Genomic DNA, 13,691 nt, shown 5'->3' with positions numbered 1-13,691 from the left:
TTGGTTCGATTGATTGGCTGGTGGCCAATGAATTGGCAAAAGGCTGTATTCTGCTCGGCAACAGGCGGTGATTGGATTCCAACCGAGTGGGATGGTTTTCAAAGATCCAAAGGACAGTCGGATTCCTTGACACTCAGAGAAGCTCAGAGTCTCTCTTTTTCTCCAGAAGAGCTACATAGCTCTATATTTCTGAACCTACAGAGAACTGGGATGAATCTGCAGTGAAAACTATTACAGACTGAAAGCAGAAACCTCGGCTGAAAGCTTAAACTGAAGGAAGGTGTGCTAGAAGACAACTATCTGAAACAAAGACTCGTAAGCTTTTTACTTACATCATTATTTTTACACCCCTCTTTTCCCCTCTGTGTTTGTTTGTCTCTTGTGTGTGCGCGTGTGTGTATAGAGGGTGCAGGTCAGTTAATGAGGGGGGGGGGGTTAGGAACTAGATAATAATTAATCAGTTTTATTTGCTGCATATTGAATTATAGTTATTGTCATTAATACAACAAATAAATTGTGTTTAAATTGATAAAACTGGTGCTGCCTGTAATTATTGGGCAGCTAAGGTCCAAAGACTTTGGCTGTTTTTCTAAGAGTTATTTGTTAATTTCGATTGTGTTGCAACTCTCGGTAAAGTGGGAGTGGAATTGATTGTACATTAGCACAGAATTGACTGTAACATATCCCATTGCCACCCACATTTGCCTTACACCACTGCATTCCTTTTAAAAAAAAAAATTTAGAGTACCCAATTATTTTTTTCCAATTAAGGGGCAATTTAGAATGGCCAATCTACCTATCCTGCACATCTTTGGGTTGTGGGGGTGAAACCCACGCAGACACGGGGAGAATGTGCAAACTCCACACGGACAGTGACCCAGGGCCGGGATTCGAACCCGGGTCCTCAGCGTCGTAGGCAGCAATGCTAACCACTGTGCCACCGTGCTGCCCCACTGCATTCCTGTTGTCATTTTATCATTCCTGACTTGCACACAATCACAGACCTTCCCTTTTTTTTCTCTTCTCCCTGGCATTGTTCTTGCTGATAAAATGTTACGTCTTGAACATTTTCCAGGCCCAAGAGGTCAACTACCTTCAACGTTAACTTTGCTTTTCACCACAGATGCAATCGGATCTGCTGAGAACTCCTAGTGTTCCCCATTTACGTTTCATTTCTACTTTAATTTTTTGGCTGTGATAATTTATGATACTCAGTCTGGCCAAGTTTTGTCCTGTCAAGGGCTCATTCGAAATGTTGCAGCGTGCGGGAATTGGATGTATCTGGGTGAGCACTTGGCACACCATAGCATTCAACGCTATGGGTCAAGTGCTGGCAAATGGGATTAGGTAGGCAGGTCAGGTGTCTTTCATGCATTGGTGGAGACTCGATGGGCCGAAGGGCCGATTCTGCACTGCATTATTCTGTGATTCTGCTGCTTCATTCTGTCTCCGATGCTAAAATGGGTGCTTGCTTTTAAACCATTGTTGCACATTGATAAGCAACTGTGCCATACCCAAATCACTGAGCATGTTTCAACTGGACACTGGCTGACCTCGTTATAGGGAACCTCCATGGAAATTCATGTGGTCCCAAGCTGACTGCTCTGGGTGGCCCATCCAGTATCCACCATGTGTACCAAAAACCTGCCCCATTGTTCCTCTTGGCACTTAATTATTTTAAAATATTTTTAACCGCCAAATTATTAGTTTGGGGGTAGTGCCAAATATACTTCGAGTCTTGGTTTAGCTCAGTAGGCTGGTTTGTTATGCAGAACAAGGCCAGCAGCCCGGGTTCAATTCCCGTACCAGCTTACCCGAACAGGCGCCAGAATGTGGCAACTGGGGGCTTTTCACAGTAACTTCATACTTGTGACAATAAAAGGTTATTATTATTATTGTTCTTGTTGCTCTATGCGAGATGGTAGATATCCACAGTTCCTCAGCTTCAGATGTCTGAGGAGATAGATATAAATGGGTACGATATCATTGGGATTACGGAGACATATCTGCAGGGTGACCAGGGATGGGAACTGAATGTCCCAGGGTATTCAGTATTTAGGAAGGACAGGCAGAAAAGAAGAGGTGGTGGCGTGGCACTGGTGGTTAAAGAGGAAATTAACACAATAGTGAGAAAGGATATTAGCTCTGACAATGTGGAGTCTGTATGGGGAGAGTTGAGAAATACCAAGGGGCTAAAAACATTAGAGGGTGTCATATATAGACGCTCGAACTGCAGTGGTGATGTTGGGAATGGCATTAAACACGAAATTAGAGATGCATGTAATAAGGGAATATCAGTGATCATGGGTGATTTTAATCTTTAGATAGATTGGGCAAATCAAATTAGCCACAATGTCGTAGAGGAGGAATTCCTGAGGTATACGGGATGGTTTTCTTGACCAATATGTGGAGGAACCAACTGGGTACTGTGTAATGAGAAGGGAATCATTGTCAATCTGGCTGTGCGAGACCCCTTGGGGATGAGCGACCACAACATGATAGAATTTTTTATCAAGATGGAGATGAAGTAGTTGATTCGGAGACTAGGGTGCTGAATCTTAATGAAGGAAAGTGTTAAGATATGAGGCGCGAGCTGGCCTTGACAGATTGGGGAGAATTACTTAAAGGGATGACAGTGGATAGGTAATGGCAAACATTCAAGGAACAGATGGGGGAACTGCAGCCAGTGCCGGCCATAGGGTTGCTGGCGCCCCGGGCAAGCTGAACTTCGGCGCCCTTCGGGGGGGGGGGTGGGGTGGGGCCCAGGGGGGCCCGGGGGGGGGGGGGGGGCGGGGGGGGGGGGGGGGGGGGGGTGGGGGGGGGCCCGGGGGGGGCGGGGCCCGGGGGGCGCGGGGCCCGGGCCCGAGGGGGCGGGGCCCGGGTCCAGGGGGGCGGGTCCCGGGGGGGCGGAGGGGGCCCGAGGCGGGGGGAGGGGCCGGAGTGACCACCGGCGAGCCTGGATCCATCCGCCATGTTTGTGCGGGGCGGCCTGAGGGAGGGCGGCCACCGCGCATGCGCTGGTTGGCACCGGCCCAACTGCGCATGCGCGGGACCCGCACTCCTTGATGGCGCCCCCTAGCACATGGCGCCCCGGGCGACTGCCCGAGTTGCCGGTACCTTGAGCCGGCCCTGACTGCAGCAGCTGTTCATTGCTGTCTGGCACAAAAGCAGCATTTGTAAGAGGGTCAATCCTTGGTTTACAAAGGAAATTAGAAATAGTATTCGATCCAAGGAAGAAGCATACAGGTTGGCCAAGAAAAATAATAGGTCTGAGGATTGGGAGCAGTTTAGAATTCAGCAAAGAAAGAACAAGGGATTGATTAAGAAGGGGAAAATACAGTACAACAATAAGCTTGCAGGGAACATAAAGACTGATATTAAGAGTTTCTATAGATATGTGCAGTGAAAGAGATTGGTAAAGACAAATGTAGGCCCCCTACAGACAGCAACAGGGGAATGCATAATAAGGTTCAAAGAAATGGCTGAGCATTTGAAGAGGTTATGGTGCAAAATTAAAGCTCATGGGATTAGGGGAAGTGTATTGAGGTGGATAGAAAACTGGTTGGCAATGAGAAAACAAAGAGTAGGAATTAATGGGTCCTTTTCAAATTGGCAGGCAGTACCGAGTGGGATGCCACAGGGATTGGTGCTGCAGACCCCAGCTATTCAAAATATATTTTAATGATTTGGATGAGGGAATAAAATGTGACATCTCAAAGTTTACAGATGATACCAAGTTGGGTGGAAGGGTGAACTGTGGCGAGGATGCAGAGATCCGACAGCATGATCTGGACAGGTTGGGCAAATCAATGCAGATGCAGTATAATTTGGATAACTGTGAGGTTATTGAAAAGGGGCCTCACGGTAGCCTGGTGGTTAGCATCACTGCTTCACAGCTCCAGGGTCCCAGGTTCGATTCCCGGCTGGGTCACTGTCTGTGTGGAGTCTGCACGTCCTCCCCGTGTGCGCGTGGGTTTCCTCCGGGTGCTCCGGTTTCCTCCCACAGTCCAAAGATGTGCGGGTTAGGTGGATTGGCCATGCTAAATTGCCCGTAGTGTAAGGTTAATGGGGGGATTGTTGGGTTACGGGTATACGGGTTACGTGGGTTTAAGTGGGGTGATCATTGTTCGGCACAACATCGAGGGCCGAAGGGCCTGTTCTGTGCTGTACTGTTCTATGTTCTATGTTCTATGTTATTGACTTTCGAAGCAAAAACAAGAAGGCAGATTACTACCTGAATGGTTGTAAATTGGGAGAGGGGAGTGTGCAGCGGGACCTGGGTGTCCTTGTGCAACAGTCGCTGAAGGTAAGCATGTACGTGCAGCATGCGGTAAAGAAGGCTAATGGTGTGTTGGCCTTCATTGCGAGAGGATTCGAGTACAGGAGCAGGGATGTGTTGTTGGAATTATACAGGGCCTTGGTGAGGCCACACCTGGAATATCATTAGCAGTTTTGGTCTCCTTTTCTGAGGACGGATGTTCTTGCTCTCGAGGGACTGCAACAAAGGTTTACCAGACTGATTCCAGGGATGACGGGACTGTCATATGAGGAGAGATTAACTAGTTTAGGATTGTTCTCACTGGAGTTCAGATGAATGAGGGGTGATCACATAGAGACATAAAATTCTAACAGGACTGGACAGGGTAGTTGCAGGGAAAATGTTCCCAATGGTGTGTGTCCAGAACCAGGGGTCACAGTCTGAGGATTCAGGGTAAACCATGACATAGAATTTCATAGAATTTACAGTGCAGAAGGAGGCCATTCGGCCCATCGAGTCTGCACTGGCTCTTGGAAAGAGCACCCTACCCAAGGTCAACACCTCCACCCTATCCCCATAACCCAGTAACCCCACCCAACACTAAGGGCAATTCTGGACACTAAGGACAATTTATCATGGCCAATCTACCTAACCAGCACATCTTTGGACTGTGGGAGGAAACCGGAGCACCCGGAGGAAACCCACGCACACACGGGGAGGATGTGCAGACTCCGCACAGACAGTGACCCAAGCCGGAATCGAACCTGGAACCCTGGAGCTGTGAAGCAATTGCGCTATCCACAATGCTACCGTGCTGGACAGTGATGAGGAGACATTTCTTCACCCAAAGAGTGGTGGGCTTGTGGAATTCATTATCACAGGAAGTACTTGATGCTAAAAGATTGAATATATTGAAGAGGCGGCTAGATATAGCACTTGGGAAGAATGGGATCAAAGGCTATGGGGAAAAAGCAGGATGAGGCTATTGAGTCGGATGATCAGCCATGATCGTGATAAATGGCGGAGCAGGCCCGAAGGGCCAAAAGGCCTCCTCCTGCACCTATCTTCTATGTATCTATGTATGAGATGCTTCAGAAGGCATGGAATCGATTGGTGAATGGTCTTCCTCGGTGCTATAAGGAAGGCTAACCTGGGACACATCATTATGGAGTTATTTCTTTGTGGATTATGAGTACAGCAGAGGTGAGTAAAAACATGATGAGAAAGTGGGAGAGGTAGTCAGAGCCAGGTTCAGTGAAGGGTTCCTGGAGCAACCTCTTGTGCAATGTTCCTCTGCATCAAGCTTCTTGACTGCCTGCATGACTTGTTTATTCACTCCCATGTACCAGCGCAAAATGCTCTCAATGGGGGGGTGATGGCTGATAAGACCATAAGACCTAGGAGCAGATTTTGGCCATTCGGCCCATCAAGTCTGCTCCACTATTCAGTCATGACTGATATGTTTCTCATCCCCATTCTCCTGCCTTTTCCCCATAACCCCTGATCGCCTTATTAATCAAGATGGCCTCCAGACGTTATGTGAGGCCCATGCCCTGATGCTCTGCCCCCGCCACAGTCTGGGGAGGGCTGATCCGCGGGCAGGGGGGACTTTGTCAGGGGCTGGGGGCACTGTTGGGAGGTGGTCCAGGGTGCCCGAGCCAGCTAAAGGCGGGGCACTAATTTGCAGGCCGGGTCCAAGAGCGGCCGGCTCCATATTGCACGGTGCGGCTGCTTCAGGCCACTGCCATGCCCAGGCGCGGTCACAAACCCGCCAATTCTCGGGGCCGTATCGGCAGCTAGAGTCGGGTGCTCTACGTTGCACGGCTGCTAGCCCCCAGCCAAATCTTCGGTCATAAAAAGGCACCATTCACACGCCGCCGTGGGGACATAGCCTCAGAATCGGAGAATCCAGCCTACTGATTTTGCAGTGGGAAAATAGAATTAGAGAAAATGGCTTCCATGCAGCCAAGTGCCCCAATGTTACACAGAACTGCCAAAAATGCACTTTCCAAAAATGCACTATCCAGCAATGTCTGTGGATCAGTTAATAACATTCTTCTATTAAACTAATTTAACAATTTAAAATCTGTGTACCTCACCATATCCCCACCTTTGAACTGGTCCCTATTATTATTAACCCATACCCAGTTAATAGGCATCAAGGTACCTTCTCATTCTCCAGGTCCAACATCTTCTGATGTAGAGCAGCCTCTGTACCTTCAATTTGTTTCAGCCACTGCATTTTTCAAGAAAGCACATCAAAGGAGATGAGTCAGTAAGCAATTGGTGTGTATCATGATAGACATAATTCGTGGAGAAGCTAAGGAAATCTGAACCAGGTGACAGGCAATATCTGCATCGCAATGGAAAGTTAACTCGAGTGCACAAGACCGGATCAAGGCTCGAGTTTTTGCATTTTGTTCACAGCTTACGATTATGTCAGAGTATAAAGCTCTCTTTTCAGCAAACTGCAATCCAAATCTATTTTTGGAAACATCTAACTTAAGTCATCATACATGTTTAAACTTAAATGTAAATAGCTTGTCCTACGAAAGGCACAATCTTCATGAAAAATGCTAATCAAAATGTATATTCTATTGGAAAGAAGATAACGTGCGCATTTCCCCAGCACGATCACCTGCCCCCACTCGCTCTCAATTCCCTTCTCCTGCAGCCCCCCTCTTTCTTTCCCTCTCCCCCACCTTCCCCCTCCCACGCTCCCTCTCCCCTTCCTCCCCATCCCATCCCCCAGCTTCCTCCCTCCCCCTTGCACCTCACGCCCTCTCCCATCGCCTCCCTCATCCCATTCACCAATGCCAGGACATAACTCCCATCCACCCTCTGACATGCCCCCCCCCCCCCCCCCCATGCCCCTGACCAAATATAATGGACTTGCATGTCCATTTAACCACTATACACCATATAAATCCAATGAACCCTATGTAAAAAAAACTGTTAAAAAGTAATTAATTGATAACTTCCCACTTCTAAAAAATACATCTTTTTATTACAGGTGAATAAAAGTGTCAATTATCCCGACCCTTTCGCTATCAATTGCCGAATGGGAAAGCACTTGAAACTTCTTTATCTTGTGTAAATGAACATTGTGAAATTGACATTGGAGATCAGAGAGCCAGAGCTGTCAAGCAAGCAATATTATCCGGTGGCTCAGTTGTTTCAACATACTAATTGATCTCGAGGCTCTCAACCAGGCCTCATTATGCATTCTTAGCTTTGAGCCCAGAACTCCATTAAAAAGTTGAAACAGCTGAGCCCCAGGAAAAAATTGCTTGATTGACAGCACTGGCTGGCTCTCTGGTCTTTTCTGTCACTTGCACAATGTTTATTTACACAAGATGAAGAGATTTCAAATGATTGCGTTTCTGCTAGTGATGCCAAGATGCCCTGGTACCAGGGTGAGACTGCCAAGGATCAGAGCCTGAGGGGAGGCCATGGCTACGAAAGGAGGGTGATATGAGGTATGAAGGGCCGAAGAAAGATTGGGGGAGTGAAGGGGGGGGGGGGGTTGTCCTGAAAGGGGTGGGTCCTAAAAAGGTTGGGGTGTGGAAATCAACGCAGCCTTCAAAATGGTGCCCCGATCTCGGAGGAGCCGGTCCCACTGGCTTGTTCAGCTCCCCAGTGCCAGAACGTAGTGTGGTCTCGACTGGAGACAAACTTCCCAAGGCGCAGAAAAACGGCTAAGCGCCGTTGAATAGCGGTCTCCATCGCAACATTACAACCGTCGCGGAACACCCCTACAAACTTGCCCAATATCGCACTTTGAAATGTTCCCGTTGTATCGTCCCCCAAGTTTTTAATAATTTATAATCTCCACTTTTCTTTAATGTTTGTTTATATTTGGCAACAAAATGGCGCAAAGTGCCTTACACATTGAAATTGCTCACACATTTGAAAACTAGGTTTAATCAACTTCTTGATCACTTCTTAGAAATCAAGAAAGACTTGCACATATATAAACACTTTCCATGACCACCAGATGTCTTGACGGCCTTTAAAGTCAAATTTCTGAGGTTGTAATACTTGAAACCCAGCAACATTTCCCTAGAAGCAGCATTGTGATAAAGGTTATGTAATCTGCTTTTGTTGACGTTGATCGAAGGATAACTTCACAGCTCTTTTTTGAAATCTATCCAAACTTAGATTAATGCCTCATCTGAAAGAAGGTACCTCCAACAGCGCAGCACACCATCAGTGAGGTCTCAGCCTTGGTTTCTGTGCTCGAGTCTCGAAGTGGGACCTCGACCCTGTGACTCAGAGCCAACAGTTCTACCAGCTGAGCCACTGCTCATGTGGAGAAGTCGGATGTTCCCTGTAGAATTAAATACTTAGCTTAGATTTTCCTCTTCTGTTCCACCCCACGTCTGCCACTGAAGCAGCAAAAACGTTAGGGAAACTGGGTATTAAAACCGAGCTTCGTGTATCTATCTCAACTCTTATTTTCCTCCTCCTGCCAAAGTTGGGAAACTGCTGGTCACAAGTTCACGATTACTTGCCAGATTTCTCTACCTTCCCCCATAACTCCCACCGCCCAATCGCAAGGACCACCGGGACTCTGAGGTTGTCGCTAAAGACCCACTGACGTCGGTTTTGGATTGAGAGAGTCCAGGAGGTCTTACTTTACCAGCCCATCAGCTATAATCCACTTGCCAAGTCCAATGCCTAAAAATAAATTTGTTCTCCAGGACTCTTCACTTCAGATGGCCTCCTGTCCTTCTGCAGAAGCCTCACCACCACTGCATGTTCCACTCCCCAGCAGTGGTAGGATAACACTTATAATGGGGTATCAGACAAGGAGCCCAACCTGCATGCTGGCTCAAAATGCTGGAACTCCCTCCTAAATAGCACCGTGAGTGTACCGAAACCATGTACACAGTAGCAGTTCAAAATGGCAACTTACCTTCTAATGGGCAATTAGGGACGGACAATAAATATTTGCCTCACCAAAAACACTCACATCCCATGAATTAATGTAACACTCACATCTCAGTAATGGCACAAGGTCCATCGCAGTCAGCAATGTTATTGGCCAGGGTTTAGAGAACACCAAAGTGTATCATGGAGTTCAACTGACCCACAACTTTTAATAGATTTTGGTTATGGGGAGCACAAGGGCCCAGTTTACAGGTGTGGTCCAGCAGAAATGGATTTTGTTTTAAAGCAAAACAATGTTTATTCTTTGAACTCAAGTTAACCTTTTTAAAACATACAGTGACCATCTTAGCAACCATTAATTCAAATACAACCCCCAAAGACTACAACACTAAGTACACCTTTAAGCTTTCCCTTTTAACATCCATACAACTTAAAAACAAAACCTTTATCAGAAGCACATCAGGTTAAAGTCACCACTGAAAACATTTATAATTCTGAATTCACCAAATGATCAAGAGATAGTCTTTTGATGGCAGAGAGAACAGCAGTACACCTGCTTGGTCTGGCTTCAGCTGCAACACTGAAAACAAAACTAAAACACACCCTGCAGAAAACAGCCTAAAATAAAAATAAAAAGCTGACAGACAGCCCAGTTCCACCCACTCTCTGACATCACTGCAGTAGTAAACACCCATTTCTAAAAGGTGCTACCACTACAGATCTTTATATACATACCCATTTATAAACACCCATTTCTTAAAGGTACTCCCACATGACACCTCCCCCAAGAAAAAAAAATAAACCATCAACTTCAAGATGGTTTCATTTTTCACCTTTTCACCATTTTGTAAAGAAATGCACACAGTAAATATACTTTTTGTTTCAAAAAGCACACGCAAACAAGTATAATAATATAGTCCATTTTTTTCGTTCTTCTTCCTCCAATTGAAACTGCTTCAGTTCATCACATTGGTGACAAAGAATCGGCTATCACGTTTTCTCATCCTGCCACATGTACTATTTTTGAATGAAATGACTGCAACAATAAACTCCAGTGAAACAGCCATGAATTGTTGTTCCAGAATCGCTCCAAAAACATCAATGGATTATGATCAGTATATATAACGGTGTCAGAAGGATTGCTGGTCACATAAATGTGAAAATGTTGCAAAGCCAGCACCAAACTCAAAGTCTCCTTCTCAATCGTGGAATACTTTTTCTGGTGAGAATTAAATTTCTTTGGAAAATGACCAATAGGCCGCTCTAACCCTTCATCGTCTTCTTGTAAAAGCACCGCACCTGCATCCATATCACTCGCATCAACCGCCACTTTGAATAGTTTTGTATAATTTAGGATGGCTAACACAGGAGCAGTGGTTAACACAGCCTTCAGGCCGTCAAATGCCTGTTGACACTCCGCTGTCCACTGGAATTTGTTACACTTCTTGAGCAAGTCCATCAGTGGAGTGACCACACTGCTAAAATCGGGTATAAATTTCCGGTAAAATCCACTCATACCAAGAAATCGCATTATTTCCCATTGTGTCGAGGATATCGGAAACTCCCCAATAACTTTTGTTTTCATATCCTGTGGGACCGTTCAACTCTGTCCGATTGTATGGCCAAGGAAAGTGACTATGGCCTTTCCAAATTCACTTTTGGCTCGGTTTATTACCAAACCCGCCTCCTGAAGTCGATCGAATAACTCCATCAGAAGTTTCAAATGTTCTGTCCATGTCTGGCTGAAAATTACCAGATTGTCGATGTGTACCGCACATTTGGGTAATCCTGAACCAACTTTGTTAGTTAAACTTTGAAATGTGGCTGGTGCGTTTTTCATGCCAAATGGCATAACTTTGAATTGGTATGTACCATCTGGAGTCGCAAAAACTGAAATCTCCTTCACCCTTTCGGATAAAGGTAACTGCCAGTAACCTTTAAGTAAATCCAATTTGGAAAGAAAAGCTGATTGTCCCATTTTCTCAACACAATCCTCCAAACGTGGGATAGGATAAGAGTCCGTTCTTGTAACTGCATTAACCTTTCTAGAGTCCACACATAACCGTTGAGTACCGTCTGGTTTAGGTACCGTCACTATGGGTGAGCTCCATTGGCTGCAACCCACTTCAATAGTGCTGTTTTTAAGCATACTCTCAATCTCTTTGTTAATCTGTGCCAATTTTAAAGGGTCAGGTCTACATGGATGTTGTTTGATTGGAACAGCATTTCCCACATCTACATCATGTATAGCCATTTTAGTACTTCCTAATTTATCTCTACAAAAGAGTTATCTCTCAATAACTCTCTCAATAACTCTTTCAGGTCAGTTCGTTGTTCCTCTGGAAGGTAACTCAACAATTTATCCCAATTTTTAAGAACATCCTCGTTTTCCAATTTAATTTGAGCTATGTCAAATTCAGGAAGCTTCAGGAAGCATAGTACTGTACACACCCCTGTCAGCATCAACGGAGCCGAGGTAGAGATGGTGAGCAGTTTCAAATTCCTAGGGGTGCACATCACCAAAAATCTATCCTGGTCCACTCATGTCGACGCTATCACCAAGAAAGCACAACAGCGCCTTTACTTCCTCAGGAAACTAAGGAAATTTGGCATGTCCACATTAACCCTTACCAACTTTTACAGATGCACTATAGAGAACATCCTCTCGGGCTGCATCACAGCCTGGTATGGCAACTGCTTGGCCCAGTACCGCAAGGAACTTCAGAGAGTCGTAAATACCGCCCAGTCCATCACACAAACCTGCCTCCCATCCATTGATTCCATCTACACCTCCCGCTGCCGGGGGAAAGCAGGCAGCATAATCAAGGATCCCTCCCACCCGGCTTACTCACTTTTCCAACTTCTTCCATCGGGCAGGAGATTCAGAAGTCTGAGAACACGGACGAACAGACTCAAAAACAGCTTCTTCCCCACTGTCACCAGACTCCTAAATGACCCTTTTATGGACTGTCCTCATTAACACTACACCCTGTCTGCTTCATCCGATGCCAATGCTTATGTAGTTACATTGTATATCTTGTGTTGCCCTATTATGTATTCTCATGTATTTTCTTGAATTCTGTTCAATTCCCTTTTCTTCCCATGTACTGAATGATCTGTTGAGCTGCTTGCAGAAAAATACTTTTCACTGTACCTCGGTACACGTGACAATAAACAAATCCAATCCAATCCAATTCACAGGATTTGGTTCATCACTTTGAGTTAGAATCATTAAAAGCTCCTCCTTTTCTCTCCTTCCCTTTCAAAGTACCTTTTAAGCGTATTCACATGACACACTCGATGAGTTTACCTTCTATCCGGTGTTTTTACCACATAATTCGCCTCACTTAATTTCCTTTCAATCTGATAAGGCCCACCAAACGTTGCTTTTAAAGGTTCACCTACCACTGGTAACAATACTAAAACTTAATCTCCACTGGCAAAACTAGGAACTTTGGATTTCTTGTCCGCTACCTGTTTCATCACATTTTGGGCAACTTTTAAATGTTCTCTAGCCAATTCACCTGCTCTATTTAATTGTTCCCTAAAATGTGACACGTAATCCAATAATGTAATTTCCAATTTCTCACTCATCAATTTTTCCTTAATCAATTTAAGTGGTCCTCTTACCTTATGACCAAAAATTAGTTCAAAAGGACTAAATTTGGTTGACTCATTAGGTGCATCCCTAATGGCAAACAGTATGAATGGAATTCCTTTATCCCAATCCTCTGGATAATCTTGACAATAAGCCCTCAACATTGTCTTTAATGTCTGATGCCACCTTTTCTAACACTCCCTGCGATTCTGGATGGTATGCAGTTGATTTAAATTATTTTACTCCTAAGCAATCCAGAACTTCTTTGAATAACCTTGAGGTAAAATTTGATCCTTGATCCGATTGTATTTCTGTGGGTAGTCCATATCTAGTAAAGAATTTAAGTAACTCCTCCACAATCTTTTTAGCTGTAATATTACGTACTAGAATGGCCTCTGGAAACCTAGTAGACACATCCATTATGGTCAAAAGATATTGATTCCCACTTTTTGTTTTAGAAAGCGGTCCTACGCAGTCAATTAGGACCCTTGTAAAAAGGTTCCTCAGATGCTGGAATGGGTATTCAGGTTTTATCACTGCTTTAGGTTTCCCTATCACTTGACATGTGTGACATGATTGACAAAATTTAATGACATCTTTAGTCCAGGCCAATAAAAATGTTTTTGTATTTTAGCTCGAGTTTTCCTTATTCCCAAATGACCTCCCACTGGTACCTCATGTGCAACTCGCAACTCCTCCTTTCTATACCCTACTGGCAATACCACTTAGAACATAGAACAGTTCAGCACAGAACAGGCCCTTCGACCCTCGATGTTGTGCCGAACAATGATCACCCTACTCAAACCCACGTATCCACCCTATACCCGTAACCCAACAACCCCCTCTTAACCTTACTTTTTAGGACACTACGGGCAATTTAGCATGGCCAATCCACCTAACCCGCACATCTTTGGACTGTGGGAGGAAACCGGAGCACCCGGA

At 45.3% G+C, this 13,691-nt stretch overlaps 1 protein-coding gene across 1 annotated transcript in view; it reads right to left on the bottom strand.

Annotated features, from left to right (window-relative positions):
* The window catches only part of LOC119963435 (janus kinase and microtubule-interacting protein 1-like), a 432,838-nt gene that overhangs the window by 45,938 nt on the left and 373,209 nt on the right, over nucleotides 1–13,691 (bottom strand). Inside the window, exon 18 of the mRNA XM_038792562.1 lies at nucleotides 6,426–6,494. Within this exon, the coding sequence (XP_038648490.1) occupies nucleotides 6,426–6,494 (69 nt within the window). The remainder of the gene's footprint in view (nucleotides 1–6,425; nucleotides 6,495–13,691) is intronic.

Source organism: Scyliorhinus canicula, chromosome 3 (genome assembly GCF_902713615.1).
Source record: "Scyliorhinus canicula chromosome 3, sScyCan1.1, whole genome shotgun sequence".
Classification (NCBI taxonomy): Eukaryota; Metazoa; Chordata; class Chondrichthyes; order Carcharhiniformes; family Scyliorhinidae; genus Scyliorhinus; species Scyliorhinus canicula.
Note: the sequence above shows the minus strand (reverse complement) of the source record. Positions and strands in the feature narration are given on the sequence as shown.